This window comes from Ixodes scapularis, unplaced genomic scaffold (genome assembly GCF_016920785.2).
Source record: "Ixodes scapularis isolate PalLabHiFi unplaced genomic scaffold, ASM1692078v2 PGA_scaffold4__175_contigs__length_147842914, whole genome shotgun sequence".
NCBI lineage: Eukaryota > Metazoa > Arthropoda > Arachnida > Ixodida > Ixodidae > Ixodes > Ixodes scapularis.
The window spans coordinates 55,045,073-55,066,513 of record NW_024609879.1 but is presented as its reverse complement, the minus strand read 5'-3'; the positions used below and the strand labels follow the sequence as shown (position 1 = coordinate 55,066,513).

At 51.1% G+C, this 21,441-nt stretch overlaps 1 protein-coding gene across 1 annotated transcript; it reads left to right on the top strand.

The window, feature by feature from the left end:
* Positions 1–3,316: 3,316 nt before the first annotated feature.
* On the top strand, positions 3,317–4,396 carry LOC120850399. Its single transcript, XM_040222873.2, has one exon. The coding sequence runs from the start codon at positions 3,407–3,409 to the stop codon at positions 4,394–4,396; it is 990 nt and encodes a 329-aa protein (XP_040078807.1). The 5' UTR covers positions 3,317–3,406.
* Positions 4,397–21,441: the final 17,045 nt, after the last annotated feature.

Genomic DNA, 21,441 nt, shown 5'->3' with positions numbered 1-21,441 from the left:
GTACCCAGCGGGAGATTTCTCGGAAAAACCTGGGCCATCTCCAACAGAGCCCGGAAATACCTCGGCAGCGACTCCTGGTAAAAAGCAACTGGCTCCGTCGAAAACACATCATCAAGTTTCAACGGACACTGGTGACCCCAACGCTTGAGGTCGTCAACCTGAACGGGGACGTGAGAGTTCAAGACATGTCTAACTGTACATGTGTAAATACTTGGGCATTAGGCATCTTTTCCATTTACGTATGCCGCTGTGTTATATAAATTGATTTATACCGTCCGACCGTGCACTCTCCGATTTCACTGAGACGGTTGACCTGAACTACGACACCATGCAACCTTAAATTTTGAATGGCATACAGCAGATATTATCAAATGTTTTTCTTCTTCCATACCTGCAAACCTCTTATTGATCGCCGCGATTAAGCTCTCGACCACCGGGCGGCAGTACCTCAAGTTCTCCGTCAGCAACGCGGGCATTTTTTTGCGAAGTGAAGCCACTGTAGGCCGGAGATATGCCATGAACATGCTGTTTTCGCGCTGGAGAAGAGTTATAGCTTGTGGGAGAGGTTTAAACACCTGAACATACTTATCAATAAAGTCAATGTCTGACCTCGTGAATCGCGGAATTTTAAAATTCTCACAAACTTCCTTCAACTTTCCCTCACTGTGAACAAGCATTCCGTGAAGCGATTTGAGGCAATCGTATGTAGAGTTCCACCGCACGAGGACAGGTGTGGGCAAATATTTTTCACAGCTTAAATAGATGGCGTCAACAACCACATTAGACCTCGCTTGCTTCTTCCATAATGCCGAGCACTTGCTGAAAGCCTGCCTTATTTGGTTCTTCAGGCGGCGACGATTCTTCAGCGTTCTCCACGTCCTGCAGAATTAGAAGTAACATCAACCGATTGCCGCTGTTAAAGTTTGCCTATTTACCTTCGTTGCGGTCAGATTCAGCATATCGCACACACAGCGCTGGTGGTGACGAAGTGAGTAGACCCCATCAGATCGGTCACGAGCTTCGAGGACGTTATAGATTCGAACAGGTCTCACTCTCCGATGATGTGTGTCTGTAGTCTTCATATTGCCGCCCAAAATGGCTGTATAAAATAAAAAATAAACATCTATTCTGGAGCAATTGTTCGAATTTTCTAGTAAGAAATATAAAAGATTTCATTTTCACCTGAAAGCCTTTATGACATTGGGGCCGCTGTCCGTACTGGTACAGGTTAGTTTGTCGAGGATATCGTACTCTGTGTATACGCCTTCTAACGTAGATGCAAGAACATCGAATCTGTGCCTTCCTCGAATGCGACGACAGCACAGCTTAAAATAACACCTTTCCAGCGTGTCTGGGTCGATCTCATGTGCTGTCACCCCAAGGTAAATCCTTGAGACACCAAAATAAACTATGGCACTGAGAATACCGCATAATGAGGAGAAACCACGACAGTTACCTCTTATGAAGTGACCAGCAGTCCGCAGTAGAAGAAACATACTGAAGATCGCCGAGATTTGTTCTTATCACTTCTTTTGTCTCAGTCGCATCCTTACTGATTTCGCTCATCAACTTTGGTCGACTCATCACGTGACGGTCAGGGAAGCCGCACTGTATCAGATGCCTGAAACTCCTATGTTCCACGAAGGAGAACGGCAGGTTAGCATTTACAACCAGTTCCTGAACCATTTTGTCTAATGCATTTGAAAACCAAATATCAGTTCATTCAATAAATGCAGGGCTGTTCTTCGGTAGCAGTGCGAATGTATCTTAGAACGTATTTTAGACAACTTTCCGTCTGTCAACACTCAATTATGTAAAAAAACTCCGGCACGTAGCCAGGATCTTGTTGCGGGCGGGAGAGCGGGCGGGGTTGGGAGGGGGGGGGGGGGGGGGGGGGGGGCTATGACAAGACGCTATAGACCTTTTCCGCAAGGGCGCCGCCATCTTGAATTGTCGTCACTTCCAGTATGGGCGAAAATATTGTTCTGCTGTCGCCACGCCAATAGAAAACATTTAGGAGAAAAGCATAACCGTCACACATTCTCATTTTGCCTCCCCTCTATGTTTTACTATTTGCAGGTTGAAACGTTTTAATAATCTTTCGTCACCCACACCGGATATGCCTATTAGGTGGCTGGGAAGGAGAGTACACGAAAAAGGTCTATAGGTGGGGGAGGGAGAAAGGAGGTCCCAGCAAAACAAGATTTGAGGGGGGTGGGGAGGGGGGCAACCCCCTGGCTACGCCTGAAGAAACTCCCTTCTGGTTTCTAAAACACCCCCTACAAATACTACTTCTAGAGTCACAGTTATAATTACTTGCGGAAAATAGTATTGGGAGACCTTAGATATGTAAATGTTCATTTCACATAATTAAGCACAACAAAACTGGCAGGCTTCGTTGTCAAAACTTAATGCAGCAGTTGTGGTGGCCGCCGCCACACTGACCGCGCCGGCAGAGGGCAAGGCGCCCGACGGCAGCGCCACGCGCCGGCAGGGCGCAGCTGGGGGGGAGGCACAGAGGGATTCGGGATCGAGACGGGCATTAAAGAAGACGTGAGAAATCCTTCCTTGTTGTTACGTGTTCTTCCGGGGTGGACCGCACGGACGAGAACCCGGGGCTTCCAGGCTGTGGGCAGGGAAACCCACATTGGCGACCGACGTGAGGCCTCGTTCGTGTGGCCGACTCCGGAAGGTAGGTGGAGTTTTTTCCACTGTTTGTCTCGGGTTCGCATGTGTTCGCGTTCACGCAGCGGAGGAGGCGATTTGAATTTTCGGCGCATAGGCCGGTGACAATTCCGTCCACACGGTGCGAGCAAGGGTACAGGCAGCTCATAACTGTTGGTTAAAGAAACAAACCAAACGTCGTTCTATTTTGGTCACGGTTATCGTTGAGCGGCGCCACGCCCCTGAATGGTGCTCGCGTTCCGCGTGAGTGTTTCGACCCGCGTTATCGATTTGTTGTCGAACTGATATTGTAATTTTGGAAGAGTGATTGCGCGGTTTACATACAACGCCGCTATCTGAGAACAGGCCTCCTTTCTGTTGAACGTTTGCTTCCTATTTTTTTTTTTTTTTTGTCCTTTCACCGATTTTATGTGGAGCACCTGTGCCCACATAAAAGTGTCGCGCTTTAGGCAGAAAGAGACCTCCATAGCACCGATTGGAAGACTTTCAGGGTTGGGGGGAACTCGCGATGAACGTAGTTAGGACACCACCGCGGCAGGTTTCCACGGAGGACCTTAGCAAAACTAAGGGCGACGACGAGGACGATATTCCCCTCGGCGAGCTCGCGAAGCGACTAAACCCCGAAAGCACTACCGAACATGACACACGGATTTTGCAACCAGCGACCACAGAATCGGCGGGCACGGTGCAACGGGACACTGTCGACGAGTTGAGATCGGCCATGACCCTCCTGCTTCAGTGTCAACGGTACCAGATGATGCAACTAAGCCGCCCCTCGGTGACAGTCACCCCGCCTCCTAAAGACCATCTGCGGCTCCCGCTTACTATTCCAAAGTATGCGGGCTACGCGGATAGGAAGTCGGTGACAACGTTCATCTCTGAGCTGCAAAACTACAAAGCAGCGTCGGGGATAGAAGACGAGGTAGTGCTAGACCGTCTCCTCCCGGTTGCACTAACGGACAGTGCAGCACTGTGGAGGCAAAGACAAACCAAATTCACGAGTATGGCAGATTTCGAGGCGCGATTTAGGGCGGAGTTCCTGCCTCCGGATTACAACATGCGAATCAGGGACGAGCTGCGCGCGCGCACACAGCACCCGGACGAGTCACTCATTGAGTTTGTAAGGGCTCTCCAGGGCCTGTACGACATCGCCGACGCCGCGGCACCAGACGCGGAGAAAGTAGAACGCGCCATCCGCCAAAGCCACCCGCGCTTCCATCCCCATCTCAGGGGACGCACATTTCAGAACTTAGACGAGATGGCACGAGCAGCGATCACCATCCAGGCCGATATCCTCGCGGAACTTAGATACCGCCCCCCTCCTCCACAGAACATGACCCTGGAACCCTCATTTGCGTGGTCTGGGAACGCACGGGTACATAGAGTCGGGGGAGAACCAGACTATTCCAACCAAGCGTCTGTCCCCCGAGGCCTAGATCCTCATGCATATGAATCACGAAGGCGCAGCGGGTTTCAGGGCATACGTTCACAACGCCCCAACCCATCCATTGGTCAAGATGAGGTCTTGGCCTCTGGACCGGTAACGTGGAGCGGGGGAGGGGCAAGTACGAGCGAGACACCGCACGAAGCCGACGGGCGGGCCACGACTCGTTGTTTTCGATGCGGCCGGCCAGGACACATACGCCGGGAATGTAGGGAACAGCGGCGGCAGCCTCAGACACAGGGAAACGGCTACGGCCGGCGGTGGTAAGAAATTCCTACTCTCCGCCGGCTGCGCCGAAAACACGATCCACAAGATCGAGTCGCCGCAGCCGCCCCCGGGCCTCCCGGAGGCTCACACGGGCTCCGGGGACTGACGCTTTTCTATCGAGCCTCGGTGGCCCTCCATCACTTTTTCTTCCTCATAACACTCCTCGTTGTGAGACTCCCGGCGTGTCCGATTTTCCATGGACACCCGGGCGCCCAGCTCACACCGTTCGCGGTGTTGAGACTCCCGGCGTGTCTGCTCTCGCATCGACAACCGGGCGGCCAGCTCACAACACTTTCCGTCATGAGACTCCTGGCGTGTCCGCGTTCGCGTCGACAACCGGGCGCCCAGCTCACACCGTTCGCGGTCTTGAGACTCCCGGCGTGTCTGCTCTCGCATCGACAACCGGGCGGCCAGCTCATAACACTTTCACTCTTCGTCGTGAGACTCCCGGCGTGTCGGCTTTCACACCGACACCCGGGCGCCCAGCTCACACCGTTCGCGGTCTTGAGACTCCCGGCGTGCCTGCTGTTGCAGTGACACCCGGGCGGCCAGCTCACAACACTCTCCGTCATGAGACTCCCGGCGTGTCGGCTTTCACACCGACACCCGGACGCCCAGCTCACACCGTTCGCGGTCTTGAGACTCACGGCGTGTCTACTTTTGCACAGACACCCGGGCGGCTAGCTCATAACACTCTTCGCCGTGAGACTCCCGGCGTGTCGGCTTTCACACCGACACCCGGGCGCCCAGCTCACACCGTTCGCGGTCTTGAGACTCCCGGCGTGCCTGCTGTCGCAGTGACACCCGGGCGGCCAGCTCACAACACTCCCCCTCATGAGACTCCCGGCGTGTCGGCTTTCACACCGACACCCGGGCGCCCAGCTCACACCGTTCGCGGTCTTGAGACTCCCGGCGTGCCTGCTGTAGCAGTGACACCCGGGCGGCAAGCTCACGACATTCTCAGGCATGAGACTCCCGGCGTGTCGGCGATCGCGCTGATCCCCGGACGGCCGGCTTACACTGTTCTCGGCCGTAAGCTGCACGAAACAATTGCATTTGAGTTGGACCCTAATGTGATTCCCTTTCAGCCAAACGTCGGCCCGCCAGATTCCGGCCCGATCCCGAGTGTCAGTGCCGCGTTGAAGTTCTCAACACCCAGGATGGTCGCTCGGGATGGCCGGGTGCCCGTGGACTCGCCACGGCCGGCGGGGTTTGGAACAGCCTCTCGAACCGAGAGACCGGCAGAGCTCATCCCTGCTGTAAGTAGAATGGAAACTAGAACCAAGTCCCTTGAGCCACGTATCACCGTGAATGTACTAGGTACCCCAGTGGCCGCTCTTCTAGATACAGGGGCAAACATATCGCTTATGGGGGATGCTATGTTTGCGGAGTGTAACAAGAAAAAGATACATCTCCGGTCGGCAAATGTAAAACTGCAGGTAGCATCGGGGTCCGTACTGCCTGCTGCCGGCGCAGTGAGATTGCGAATTTGCTTTCATGCCAGAAAACGAAGACAACGTTTTGTGTATCTCCCTGGACTGCCAGTTCCCATAATCCTTGGTCGGGATTTCATTACGGCAGAGCGGCTTTCACTAGACTTCGCCCGAGCTGGATATTGATTGGGGGGCGAAACGGAATTAACGCCGTTTACCAGACAACAAGATTGTATTCGCGGCCAAGCGTTTCCGGTAAACGTTGCCGGGCAGGTGTCTTTACTTCCAGACAGCGTGCTCAAGGCCGTGCAAAAGTGTTCCGGTGAGAACAACCAGAAGCAGCTCCAGCACCTGCTGGAACCCTTCTCGCCGATGTTCACGGAAAGACCTGGGAAAACCGATCTTATGCGGCACCGAATCGAAACCAAGGACGCACCACCCCGGAGGTGCAATGCGAGACCCATCAGTGCCCACAAGCGCCAACTTTTGGATACGGCGCTCGCAGAAATGATCGACACCGGCGCAGTACGTGAGTCAAAAAGCCCTTGGGCCTCACCGGTGGTCCTGGCCCCAAAGAAGGATGGTACAGCCAGGCTTTGTGTAGACTATAGGCGACTAAATGAAGTGTGAATCAGAGACAGTTATCCTTTCCCTAGTATCTCCTCGGTGATGTACGCCCTCGGAAATTCGACCGTTTTCACGACCCTTGACTGCAGCCGGGGGTTTCTTCAAATCGAGGTCCACCCCGCTGACGTGCCAAAAACGGCATTCATTTGCCACAGAGGGCTATTCGAATTCACTCGCCTTCCCTTTGGGTTGTCTAATTCGCCTGCCAGCTTTCAGCGCTTAATGGATGTCGTGCTCGGCGATGCGAAGTACGAATTTGCGATGGCATACCTGGATGACGTCGTCGTGTTTTCACGAACTTTCGAGGAGCATCTCGTACATCTCCGCATTATACTAGAACGAATGCGCCAGGCCGGCCTTACAATTCATCCAGGGAAGGCACAGCTGGCCGTTCCAGAAATCAAACTTCTCGGTTTTGTGGTTGATGGCGGCACGCTGCGTCCAAACGAGGATAAGCTACGCGCGATAACGGAATACCCCCCGCCCCATGACGTCAAAGCTCTGCAGAGATATCTCGGTATGATCGCTTTTTACAGGGATTTCATACCGCGATGTGCCGAAATAACGGCGCCACTGAATCAACTTCTCCGCAAGAAAACGAAGTGGTGTTGGGGCGAACAGCAGCAGATCGCGTTTGCAGCTTTTTCGAAGGCTGTGACAGACAACGCGTGCCTGCATCTCCCAGACTTGAATCGTCCGTTCACTTTGCAAACCGACGCAAGCGATTACGGGTTGGGAGCAGTTCTCTTACAAGAATACGACAACCTCCTTCGACCGGTAGCATTCGCCAGCCATACGCTTACCGGAGCAGAACGGAATTATTCTACCACCGAGAAAGAGTGTCTGGCGATTATCTTTTCCCTAAAAAAGTTTGACATGTACCTGGATGGAGCGTCATTTTGTATTCAAACTGACCACATGGCTCTTTCTTGGCTGAAAGGACTTCAAAACCCAGCAGGCCGCCTCGCTCGATGGGCACTAACACTCCAGCGCTACAAGTACACCATTGAGTACAAGCGCGGAGCGACTAACAACGTGGCAGATGCGCTTTCCCGTGCTCCACTTCTCGGGCAGGAGATGCAGGTGGATCCCCACTTGGTGGCGGTGGCTGTCTCCGCGCCTATCACCACGGATTCAAGATGGGGAACACTGGTGAGCAGAGAGGAGCTCCGGACTGCCCAGCAGGCCGATGGGCTCTGCCAGCGGGTGACGCAGGCCCTGGCAGAACGGAGCCCAACCGACGCCGAGGTTCCTGGGGAGTTCGACTCGTACCTGCTGAGCAGCGACAATATCCTGCTGAGGTACATCCACCAGGAAGACGAGGCCGGTGGTTCGCCGTTCCGGTCCGTGATACCTCGCAAACTGCGTAAGTCCTTCATAAGATATATGCATGACTCCGCATTGGCCGGGCACAGCAGTGGGAGCAAGACTTACGAAAAGTTAGCCCAAATTGCAACGTGGCCCGGTATGAGACAGGACGTTATGAGGTACACGCGCAGTTGTACGGCGTGCCAGAAGGCAAAACCCCGAGGGGGACAACCACCAGGCTTAATGAAATCGGTCGAAAGTAGATACCCTTGGGAATGCGTTGCATGCGACGTGGTCGGACCTTTTCCCCGTAGTCCGCGAGGAAACCAGTATTTGCTTGTAGTGACGGACCACTTCACAAAATGGGTTGAACTGTTTCCTCTGCGCAAACTTGACTCCAGGAGAATCTGGGATTGCCTTCTCGAGACATTCGCTCGGTTCGGCTTTCCAGCAACACTCATTACGGACAACGCTTCTTATTTTATTAGCAGGGTGTTCGTTGACGCATGCAAGGCATTGGGGATACGGCACAAAAAAAACGTCGCCGTACCACCCACAGGCGAATATTACGGAAAGAGTAAACCGAAACCTCAAAATGATGCTGGTCACGCACACAAAGCAGCACAAGGATTGGGACGCGAAACTGGCGGAAATGGCATTCGCCACACACACAACACTGAACCGGTCTACGGGTTTTACCCCAGCCCTACTGAACTTTGGAAAATAACTCGTGTTTCCCCTGGAAAATGGTCTTCTTTGCACAGACCAAGCACGTGTGCAGCGCACCACTACGCAGTTCGCAGCAGATCTCCAGCAGCGCTTCTTTGGGAACCTACGTGAAGCTCGAGAGAACCTGGACATCTCGAGACTCCAGCAAGCGGAGCAGTACAACAAAGGGAGGCGGAATTTGAGGTTCAATGTAGGAGATCTGGTGCTGAGGCGAACTCATCCGCTAAGTGACGCAGCTAGGGGCTCCACGGTGTCCCTGGCCAATAGGTGGGAAGGCCCCTACCGCATCAGCAAAGCACTATCTGACGTCACTTACAAGCTGGTGCACTGCGAGTCCGGTGAAGTGTGGGGGTCCATTCATGTTACCCACATAAAACCTTTCAATGAACCCGAGGAGTTAGAAGTGCTTCAGGATCCAGCGGAAAGTGATCATGATCAGTGCCCACAGGTTCCTACACCACCCCCGCCACGTTACAACATGAGGCGGCGGTGAGGACAGCGAAAGAAGGCACACAAACTCCTACAGTATTAGTGGGAGACCATATTACGTTAGGGAGGGGAGGAGCAGGGGGCACCTTGCGGGAGGGTCCTTGCCGCGGCAGATGGAAAGACACCATCAAGCGGCGCGACCACTTATTTCGGCTGAATAAGTTCTCATTGGGTTCTTAGAGGGCAAGGTGACGGGTAGGTCGCCTGTCAGTGTTCCGTCCTCGCCATACATCTCTTCCCTAATGAATAACAGATCTCACTTTAGTAGAGGCGAGGCGACGGCTAGGTCGCCTGTCAGTGTTCCGTCCTCGTATACATCTCTTCCCTAACGGATAACATATCTCATTTTATTAGAGATGCCCATCTGATTTGCCTTGTCTCCCAGATGGTTCGAAACTACCGCCGGAGGAACCCGCCATACCAGCGCCCCCCCCAAGGTGGCGCACAGGGGAGCAACAGGCAGAGCCAGGCGCCCCGGGCGCCCCGTACGGTGCCTGCCTCCGTCCGTGCCGCGGGCATGGAGGTTCCCGGGACGGCCACCTGGGTCGTCTGGCCCGAACGTTCCGCAGCCCCCGTGGGCTTCGTGTCGAGGGCTCCCTGGGTGGAGCAGCCCCGGCCCCTGGTGGGCGAGCCCTCAGACTCTACCCCCCCTCCGTTCCGTGGACGGACGCTGGCGCAGCGCCATGGCAGCGACCCTCCGGCGCCCTTCACCGAGGAGGAGCGCGCCGCTCTCTGCTCGGTGTGCGGCGTGCTAATTGTCCACTGGGAACACCACCGACATGGCGCCCTGCACGCTGCGCGCCGAGCGGTGAGAGAAGCGGCCTTGGCCGTGGCGTTTCGCCCGCTTACGGAGGACGACGCCGCGGCCGCGCTGGTTATTCTGCGCCAGATTCGCCCGGGGGCACTCCGGGGCGCGGAAAACGAGCCCGACCCCGCGCTGCTCCTGGACCAGCTGGACCTGGGCCCGGGCACCCCTTGAAGGGGGGAGGAGTGTGGTGGCCGCCGCCACACCGACCGCGCCGGCAGAGGGCAAGGCGCCCGACGGCAGCGCCACGCGCCGGCAGGGCGCAGCTGGGGGGGAGGCACAGAGGGATTCGGGATCGAGACGGGCATTAAAGAAGACGTGAGAAATCTTTCCTTGTTGTTACGTGTTCTTCCGGGGTGGACCGCACGGACGAGAACCTGGGGCTTCCAGGCTGTTGGCAGGGAAACCCACACAGTAGATGAATACAAACATTAAGGGCAGATAATCTAAGTACTCGTACTCTGGCCGAACGGGGACTTCGAGCTCCTGATGTAGTCTGCCAATGATGGCTGGACTGCTGCTATTCTATGTTGTGGAGGCCCTGTGCTACATTCGGGTCTTTCCTTGGGTGCCGCGGCTTTCCGTTTTACCCCGGCGACATTCGTCTTTCCGTTTTACCGGCGACAGTAGCGGCGCAACACCAGTTCTGCATCCTACGGCGGTGGCATTTTGAAAACGGGTTCGGCTGTGAGCCGCTTCTCCCTCTTCAAGACGGGGGGAGGCCTGTTAGACTTGTCAAAGCTAGAGTCGCCATAGAGGCACGGTACCGGTCGGTCTTCGGAGTGCGCCAGCTCGCTTCGCGCCTAGTAATGGCTGAGCCGTATGCATTGCCGGTTTTAGTGATTTTAATTTGTTTATAAATGCCGAAATACCGCGACTTTTGCCACAACGATTTTCTCTCCGTGTTCCTACATTGTCTAGGGTCACTCTCAGCCCAAGTAAAAAAATATATAGAGGGGTCCTTTAAGTGAGGCGACATTCGTTGGTACATTATAAGCACACTTCCTCAAGCTTAATGCGTAAAATAAGCCTATTCCGTCATTTGATTAACGTCGTTTTGATTACGTGACTTACATTTGCTACACGATTCAAAAGACATTATCCCGGGATCAGGATGGAAAGCGAGGTTTGAAATTACTAGGCCTTATTTCGGGCCTCTACCCAAAGCGGCCAACAACGGGCCCATCTCTTCGTGCATGGAGTCCTTTCGGGAGGAGGAGGAGAAACACTTTATTTGGGAACACAAATTCAGTGCTCAGAAGATGCTGCGCTTGCCACGAGGCCAAGCTCGTTCACTTGATTGAACGACCACGGCCACTCGATCCCCCCTGAGTCCTAATCGAGTGGCCGTGGAACGACGTTGTAGCGAATGAAAACGGAACCGCGACGTTTCATCGAGTGACACTTTAACGAATAGCGCCGTTCATATTAGGGAATGGGTCTAGTTACATCGACAGCTCGGATTAGCTTCTTTTTGTAAGGTGACGCCTTGTCTGCCGCCGCGAAGCGGCGTAAACAAGGGGTCCGAGTATGTTAGCACTCGTCCCTGTGATAGACGCGCGACGAAGCGTCCCTACAACGTGCCGCCGCAAACGAACAGCAGTGAGCAGTTACATCGACAGCTCGGATTGGCTTCTTTTTTTGTTGTAATGAACCACCTTGTCTCTCGCCTCGAAGCGGCGTAAACGGGTGGTCCTCATGTATTAACACGCGGCCCAGTGACACACCGCGAAGAAACGTCCCCATGTCCCTACAGGCTACAAACAACCTATTCGCTAAAACGACATTCGCGAAAACGTCCATTCGCTCAAGTGATTCCTATTCGCTAAAGTGTCACTCGCTAAAATGTCATTCACTCATATAATATGGACCACTTACCATCAGATGCTTTCTGACATTAGACGTGCTAGTGACGGACGCCGAGATGATCTTGAGTTTCGGGGCGCACTTCAGACACCTAACATCAATGTTCCCATTCTCTTTCGTTATCACGAGTATAAAATAATCCCTATAAAAGGGCCACGGTACGTCTGATTCGCCTTCTTTTACGCTACTGACGATGACCGTCTCATTGATGATTGAAGACATGACGATGAAGGCAAATTGCGTCTGCAAGTCAACCAGGCAACCAAAGACAATGAGGCTGACTCAACCGACTCAACACTCGACCGGAGAAGGCAGCACGTAACGTAGCCACGTGGCCACGTAGCATTCGTTGTTGTTGTTTCCGAGAGACCTCTGTTTTTCTTTTTCCTTCTCTTCTTCGCCACGGTGGCACGCTTAGCATAAAGCCCGAGTTGCCCGGGAGCCCGGGCAGCCCGGGCCCGGATAGTGGCGCCCGAGAGTCCCGACAGGCCGGAGCCAGTCGGCGAGAAACAGCCACCGGAGGAGCCTCCAACTCGGTAGAAGTTGGCAAATGGCAAAACAGAAGGGCCCGGGGAGCCAATAAGGTCACTGGAGCGAGGCACACGACGGCGCTGCACAGATGTCCATGTCGGAGTTGAGTCCTCACGTGCCTTACTCTCACGCTTCAGTTGGCTCACCGAGGACACAGCTTCCACTGTTTACGACGTCCCGCTCAAACTCGCTTGTTGACGTGGCTTGCCCTTCAGCGCTAGCACTGGCACCGAAGCCATCGGCGGGCCCAGAAGACGTCGGCCGCATGGAGAAACGAAGAGTCGAGTGCACACGTACATAACCTTCGGAACGCAACGACGAGCGAAAGTCTTACAAGCTTTCATGTTTTTCTTTCGTTTTTAGGAAGGAAGAGAATATTTTAACGCGAGCGCGTTTAGGAGCTCGTGTCACAGAAAATCCGTCGGATGTCGGTGGCGTCGGTGGCGTGACGGGAAATTCCTGAATGGTCGATAGGGTTGTGACGTCACAGCCATATGACTTCGCGCGGGAATTTCAAACAACCCACAACGCTCATGTGAAACGCGATGTCACGCGTGGGATGAGGGTGGTTAAAGACATACGAATTAATGGTCGCCGCAAGTTTCAAATAATCCCACTTGATAAACTAATTCATTAGCCTTAAATAAAAATTTGAGGAATTTACTCAGGGTTGCACCCACGACCCCTCGGTTACGAGCCAGACATGCTACCGACGAGGCATAGGAGGGCTTGGGAATGGCACTGCGATCCTGCCGTCATTCTCTGTGTCAGGGTGAAGGCATTATCGCATCGAGGGTTGTTAGCACGTGCCGAGCAAGCACATAAATAAACCTTGTGGGGTAAAATGGCATCAAAGGACTGGCAAAAGCTCCTCGATCGCGCCGGGAGTGTTGTAGAATCAGAACTAGGCCGTTGTGTGACTCAAGAGCACTAAAAGCGATTGAGAAGGCCATGCGAACGGGGCCCGATAACCCTATCGCGTTCAACTCTTAAAGGCGAAGGTTAATCGTCCTCCCAGACTTTTTTCTTCACAAACATTTTTAGTTTTGTAAAGGGCAAAAAATGAGTTCGATTTATTGCGTGGAAACACTACGTGATGTTAAATTGCTTTACGACTGTAATTATAATTTATTTTCAGTTATATGTTCTATTGTATTTTGTACGATTTTGACTATGTGAATAGAAAAGTTCCTGTAAAAAGTAACTTCACTCAGTTCCAAGTTACTGGAAAATATACCTAAGATACAGATACACATACTGAGAAATGAAAGTACCTAGGTTTGTACCTCAGGTACAGCAAAAGTACCTAGATACCGATTTACAGCTACTTGTACCTAGGTACTTTACAACCCTGGTGAAGACGGCCACTCGTCTAACTATCGTCCCTTTCTGTTTTTTTTATCTGTTCAAATTAAAATCGCTCACTTTGTATGCAATAGACGAATTTATTTATAATCTTTCAGCACGTGATGCCAGTGAGGCACTGATCTCGTAACAAAATCTAAAAATGGGGAGCTCGTAAGAGCCACGTTCTACGAAAAGATGGGTGGTGTGTATGTTCACAGCCTGAACATAGTCTGCCTCAACGGGCGACTTCCCTCTCAAATGTAGAGAGCCAAATTAGTCAGTGCAGTACAACCACTAGCCTAAAATATTTAGGGGGGTTTCGTAGATTGTTTTCGCCGTCCTGTGACAATCACCTCAACCTGCTACAATTCGCGACTCCAGCGGCCTATAGGAGGCGCCACCACCAAACAAACATGCCGGCTGGGTCCAGGTCGCGTCGGCTCGGCCGGGCCGCCTGAACCGGTGGCGCATTCAATTTAACATATTTTCTTTTGTTTAATGCCCACTTTTATAGGCATTTGAACTGAGACGGTTAAGAGTAGCCGGTGCACATAAACTTCCCGAGCATAGTTTTGTTTTGCCGGTGCTTTTTTGTTCTTTTCACGTCAAACTTTCGTTTCGGAGACTTCGTTCAAAACCGAAACTATGGGCTCCGGAGAAACGGTAATGGACTCTAATGAGTTTTGATCATCTAAGCAAAGCGGCGATGGCTACAGAATTGTTCCACCTAGAGTAATATTTAGCTAGCTCGCATGCCTCGACCATGCTACTTATCTGTCCGAGAAATCGAGCTTTTGTGTGCATCCGCATTTAAGAAACAGCTCCAGTCGTCTGCTCGGTCAACAACACAGGCTGCAAGAAAATTACGAAAATTAAGCAAGCGCTTCTTGGGCTAAGAGGCATGTTAACCCGGTGGCTCTTCAGTAAGCAGCTGATACTCGTATTTCAATTCAGGTTTTAGTAGGAATCGAGAAGTCATTTTGACGAGTGGGTTACGTATTTTATTACGTACTATGGTCCCACTAAAGCGAATATTAGTATATTCTTCGGGTGAAATATGAACTTAGTTTACTAGCTATCAGGTGACCTGCTGAATAAAAGTAGATTAGACAGACAGAGAGATACTATGCTTAAACATAGCCAAATGGTTCTAGCCGGTAGCGCGGAGACAAATGCGGACAAACTGAGGAGAGTCTTCATCGGAGATTCACGCAGAACCTCTCTGCATTGAACTTGACTTCAAATCCTGAAAGGATAAAATTAGTATTTTTTTTTTTTGTGGCCGGTCAACCTGAGCAACGTAGACGTATATTGCTGTGGCTTCGACGGGGGTATAATGTAAATATTGGAAGCGCGATAGATCCTAATGCCGTGGCAGCTTCTAACTTTGCGAGACGTGTCCCCCACCTTTTGAAAGCAGATAATTTCCTCATTAATCATATGCAGCGAGCAGGTTTTCCTAAATAAAGTAATGGCGAAATTCGCCCAACGCCTTCAATGTGGTCCAGAGGCTTTTTCGGCTGAAAGCAGCCAACATGAATAGCCAACGCACCGGCCGGCGTGGGTGGCTTAAACTTGAAGCTAATCGAGCACAACCAAACTTAAGAAAAGCAACTATTGATCCTTCCCATACAATTGACTGCAACATTGGTGTTCCCCTCCAATGAAACACCTCGTCTGTCGTCCTTAGTCCACTGTTCTACATCCTTATAAAGAAACACTCATCAATTACCAAGTAGTCGTCACTTTGAATGTGATTCAAGACAGACAAGAAATCAAAACGTTTTTCCGTGATTCCTTTCCACCCAAGAAATCGAAAGCACACGACCGTGTGTTGTGGAGTAAACGGGCTTTCAAACACGTGATGGAAGGAAGCAAACTACTGAGGTTTCACCAACTTAATAAACACTCAGGAAACCTTAAAAAGAAAAAAAAGACCGGATTTTCGTTAATTTACATTGTTCGCCACCGGGCCGACAACAGGTGTCCGCGAAAACCACCAGAGACGCGGAGGGGCGCGGAGCGACCTGGACCGGCTGGTTCCCGGTTTTCCCGCTTGGCGGCGTCCGTTTTGCTGGAGTGTCTCTCGACTGAGTTGCGGTGAGCGGACGTGTTTCCTGGTTCTCCTCGAGCATCCGAAGCTAAGTGCCAGTTTTTCTTCTTTTCTCTCTCTTTTTTTGAGAGTTGATTGGAAGTGACTATGCGGTAGCAGTATTAGGTTTGAACAGCAGCAGTTAACGTTAGTTTCGCAAAGTAGGCTCTGTTTGAATTTTTGGCGGGAAGGGACGGTTTGTTCCCGGTCTAGACATGGGTCTAGATTTGGGTCGGCATGACAAGGGTGGGGACGAGTTGGTGCAGTGCGAGGGGTGTGGGAGGTGGTGTTACCTGGAGGAGACGGGTTTCGGGAGCCTGGAGGTGGCGGCGGAGGTGAGTTTCGAGTGTCGGCTTTGTGTGAAGCTTCAGCAGGTAACTGGGGAATGGGAGGGTAGAGTTCGGGAGATTGAGGCCCAGCTTAAGGCAGAAGGAGAGAAGCGGGTGGGTCTCGAGGCCCAGGTAGAGGAGCTGACTAGGCAGCTTAATCATGAGAGGGAGCAGCGGGTCGGCCTCGAGAAGCAGGCGGAAGAGCTGGGGGAAGTATGGAAGGCGGGTTTAGAGGAGCGTAAGAGGGAGTGTGACAGTAGGGTAGAGCGCCTGGAAGGGGTAATTCGAGCGAATGAGAGTAGCGAGGGAAGAAAGGAGGAAGTGTCAGTCCTAGCGGGACGAGCCACCAGTCTGCAGGCTGGGGTCCCTGGTGGTCGGGAGTCCGGCCTGTTGGCAGGCGGGCTCGACGACGCTGGAGAGCTGATTGAACCTCAGTTCAATGGCGCCTTCGAGCAGCAGGCGTCGGGCAGTCAGGTGACAGGAGATAAGTCGCAGGACAAAGGCGCGCAGGCACCAGGGGGTTCTAGGGTACTGGTAGTGGGGAGCTCTAACGTAGCACGGGTTAGGAGGGGTGTACATAACAGGGTGAAGGGAGACCAGAGGGTAACCGTAGAGGTCCAGCCAGGGAAGTGTATGGTGGATGCTATGACCGCAGCACGTGAGGGGGTGTGGGATAACCGGGAGGGAAGGAACCTAGTAATACTTCATGCGGGGCTTAATGATGTGCTGAAGGGTAGGAGCCAGAACCTCGGAAAGCAGCTAAACGTGGGATTACGTAAGCTGAGGGACGTGTCTGAGAATGTGCATGTGGTTGTGTGCACCATTCCAGAAGTTCGGGGGCAGTCCGGGTTAACGGAGAGGAGGGTTGTCGAAGCCAACGGAGTAATTAAGGGTATGAGTCGACAGCTTCGTTACGACGTAATGGAAGTAAACAGAGAAGTGTACGAGGCTGGCTCCCGCCCTTTTGCAGATGGCATTCACTACAGTGAGGCCACGGGATACAGGGTGGGGGATAGAATGGGCCGCACGGTGACTGCTTTTTTGGGGGGACCGAGGGCCCTGGGGGCACTGAAGTAACTGAAAACCCAACAAAGTCAGGAGAGGCACCCAGGGTTAAAAAGAGGAGAAAACGTAAGAACAGGTATAAAAAAACAGCACAATCAGACATTGGATATATTAACATGCAGGGTGGTAGAAATAGGTTAAAATGGGAAGAGGTAGAGGAGCAACTAAGAAAGGAGGATTTAATGGTGTATGGGTTTGTGGAAACACATCTCAGAGACATGGAGCAGCCACCTTGCAACCCTGACTATGTGTGGGAAGAATGCAACAGAATGGAGGGAACGAGGAAGGGAGGTGGAATTGGAGCATTTATTAAGAAGAATATGAACTTTCAAAGGTTCAGAAAGGAGTGCGCCGAACACTTGTGGCTGAAAGGAAAAGTCGCTGGGGAATTAACAGTCCTTGGAGTGGTTTACTTATGGACAGGGACAGGTGCTAAAGAGAAAAACAGAAAAATGATTGATTGCATATCAAGAGACATTAGTGAACTAGGGGAAGGCTCCGAAATAATTATTATGGGAGACATGAATGCCCATATTGAGGGTCTGGATGGGTATACGGACTCAACTGGAAGCATATTACTAGAACTGGTGGAAAAGCATGATTTAGTTTTATGTAATACCAGTCAGAAGTGTGACGGGCACATAACTTGGGAAACTGGCAATCTACATTCAACTATAGATTACGTACTCATGTCACACAAAATATATGGTAAGTTACAAGTAATGAAAATAGATGAAGAAGGTTCCAAAAGTCTTGGTAGTGATCACAAACGTATTAAGCTGAATTTTGCCAGAGAAGTAAATGCTGAAACTAGACAACATAATTCAAAGCAAACTTTCTGCAGCGACAAAGAGTTGGAAATAGTTGTTGAAAGAATAGAGGCAGCAGTTTCAGGGCAACGGCATACAGATTGGACCTATGAGAGCCTAACTAGGCTTATTGCTCTAGAACTAGACAAAGTTAAGAGTAAACGAAAGGGGAAGCAAGGACATAGACCAAAAAGTTGGTGGGACAAAGAAGTGAAGCAAGCGATACAAAAACGTCAGGAAGCCTCTAGAGAACACAGGTATTCCAAGCGTAGTGGGGAGTCCGAAACAGAAGTAAAAAGAAAATGGGACAATTTTATAACATGTCGCCGAGAGGCATCCAGTTTGATCAATGCGAAAATTCAGAGAAAGGGTGAGGAATGGATGAGTAATGTAAGTAAGAAAGATAGAAACGCTGCCAAGAAGTTTTGGGAGCACTTGAACTCACTCGGTGAAACGACGCAAGCTAGACAGAGGTTCATACTCTCGCATCAGGGAGATCAATTAGAGGGAGATGATGCGATACAATACATAGGAGCAGTGATGGAGGAGAAATTTCGGGAACGGGTACATGTGGAAGATAGGAGAACCGAAGGAAGTAGCAGTCCAGTTTGTGACATCGCGGATTTTGGACAAAGAGAATGGGAAAAGGCGGAACGAAGAGTCCCTAGTGGCACGTCGACAGGCACAGATGGTATCCCTATTAAGCTGGTGAAGAATTTGGGTCCTAAATCTAAGGCAAAACTAAGGGAGGTAGTGAGTACCATGATAACAAAAGGAAATATTCCAGATGAATGGAGGCTTAGTAGGATGAGTATGATATATAAGGGAAAGGGAGATAAGTCTGATATTAGGAATTATCGTCCTATAACCGTGGCACCGGTTATTTACAGGTTGGTAATGCAGATTATAAAGAACAGACTGGAGGAATGGGTAGATTGCGAGGGCATACTGGGCGAGTTACAGAACGGGTTTCGAAAACAAAGAAGGTAGGAGGACAACTTATTTTCTCTAACACAGTGTATAGAAATAGCGCAAAAAGAAAACAGACAGCTCTGGCTGGCATTTCTGGATATCAAGGGTGCCTATGACAATGTGAACCAAAGAAACCTGTGGGACATAATGGAGAACTTAAACCTAGATGAAGGACTAACAGCACTATTAAGGAACATTTACAAAGATAACAAGGTGATTATAACATGGGAAGGAAAGGCGACAGGGAAAATAGAGATAAAACGAGGCCTTAGGCAGGGGTGCCCGTTATCGCCTTTGCTGTTTATGTTGTATCTGAGAGGATTGGAGGATAGACTAGAGAAGAGTGGGCTTGGGTTCAACCTTTCTTACAGTAAGCTAGGCCAAAAAATTCAGCAATCCTTACCGGGATTGATGTATGCGGATGATATTGTACTAATGGCTAACAACAGGACAGAGTTGCAGGAATTAATGAGCATCTGTGGTAGGGAAGGAGAGGAATTAGGTTTAGAATTCAGTAGCGAAAAATCGGCAGTCATGATTTTTAACGAGGATGAAGTTGAGAGGCTGAAGATACAGAATATTACAGTTGAGAGAGCTAGTAAATACAAGTATCTAGGAGTATGGATATGTGATGGTGCAGAATATCTCAGAGACCATGAAAAGTATATAATAGGTAAGGGCAACAGAAATGCAGCTGTAATGAAAAATAGAGCACTTTGGAATTACAACAGGTATGAGGTGGTGAGAGAGATTTGGAAAGGGGTCATGGTGCCTGGCTTGACTTTTGGAAACGCAGTGCTATGCATGAAATCCGAAGTGCATGCGAAACTAGAAATAAAACAGCGCGGAGTAGGTAGACTGGCTTTGGGGGCACATTGCAAAACGCCAAACCAGGGAGTACAAGGAGACATGGGATGGGCATCATTTGAGAGCAGGGAAGCGGTGAGCAAGGTAGAATATGAGGATAGGTTGAGGCTAATGGACGGGGAGCAATGGGCACGAAAGGTTTTCAGCTATTTATACATGAGGAGTGCAGACACCAAATGGAGACAGCGCACTAGGAAATTAAGAGGAAAGTATTTGGGCTATAGCGAAGATACGGAAGAGCAAGTCTCAGTTAAGAAGAAAGTTAAGGCCACAGAAAGAGATCGGTGGCTAGGGGGAATGCAGACAAGGACGGCTCTGGAAAGCTATAGATTAAACAAAAGAATTATTGCCAAAGAAAGCATTTATGACAATTCTAGGGGAAGCTCATTGCAGTTTGAGGCAAGAACGGGTGTTCTGCGAACCAGAACATACAGAGTGAAGTACCAGGAAATTGATACAGTGTGCACTGCTTGTGGAGAGGAGGACGAGACGGCTGAGCACTTGATACTCTACTGTAAAGGGCTTCACCCTATGCCTACCGAAGACAACATAGATTTAATAAAGTCATTGGGTTTTAGAGACAGCGAAGGGAGAGTGGATTTCAAGACTGTAGAGATTACCAAGCAAAGATTAAGTGAATGGTGGCAGAAATCGAGAGAAAACTAGGTATTTTCTTATTCACTGATGGCAAGGGGGTTTCATAGCCTCACTTTCTTTGCACTGCGGAGTGAATATAGATTTCACATTTAAATATTCTAAGCTTAAATGGTAAAACAAAATGGCTAGGTGGCGTAAGCTACCGCCCGATCCGAAGGGCTCAGCCGTATTCATCCATCCATCCATCGCGAATACCCGGAACTCTACAGTCAAGGTCACTGGCGCGCAGCCGCTGTAGTGACTTCTTTGTTAAGCGCGATCCAAACCAACGCTTCTTTTTGCGCCTGTAGGTCGTGCGGCTGCGGAAGTGACGCATTTCGTGGCGTTTTTGCTGTTTCCGGGCGCGCTTTCTGAGTCAGAACCGTGCGCTTTGGTTTGGACGGGCGAAACTTCGGGCGAGCGCGCACGCGCGCACGCAGGCACGCGCGCACAAGCAAAGTGCAACTGCGACAGACTGGCCGGCGAGACGGTGAGAGAAAGAGATCGCGTTGTCATGTTGGAAGAGAATAAAAGGGGGGGGAGGAGACGGCAGACAGATGGCGAGAAACGCGGAGCCGGAACTAGCTTGCCCTCTGCCGATTGGCCGGGATACAGGAGCGCCCTACTACGTCACCGCGCGTTTTTGTGCGCGTTGAGAAAGAAGTTGAAATCAACCAACTTTTTTGCGCGCGCCCGGAAGGAGCGAAGAAGTGGCGCGACGTCACGAAAATACGTCACATCCGCAGCCGCACGACCTACAGGCGCAAAAAGAAGCGTTGGTTTGGATCGCGCTTTACAGAGTGCTTAGCGGAAAAAGAAACGCGGTCTGCGAAAAATTCCTTCTAACGTGCACCACGCAGTAGTGATACACGACCGCACGCCGGTGCAATGCACATGAGTGGCGTACCAACCCAGGGGGTGGGAGGAGTCGTTCACACCTGCCCTCCTTAAAGTTCTTTTTTTTTTGTTTACTTACACCGAAGGTTAGTAGGGTGAGAGAAACAAAAGTACAGTTCTGCCTGACGGGTTGTATGTAACCTTTAGGAAATTCAGTCTGCTCACATTACTTGCTATCATCATCAGAGTGTAGGGCATTTGTGAAAGCATGCTCTACCTCATTATCGCTAGCAGGATGCATTC

Excerpts from the sequence above, each read along its gene's own strand:
- LOC120850399 (XM_040222873.2), top strand. The coding sequence starts at position 3,407 with ATGACCCTCCTGCTTCAGTGTCAACGGTACCAGATGATGCAACTAAGC.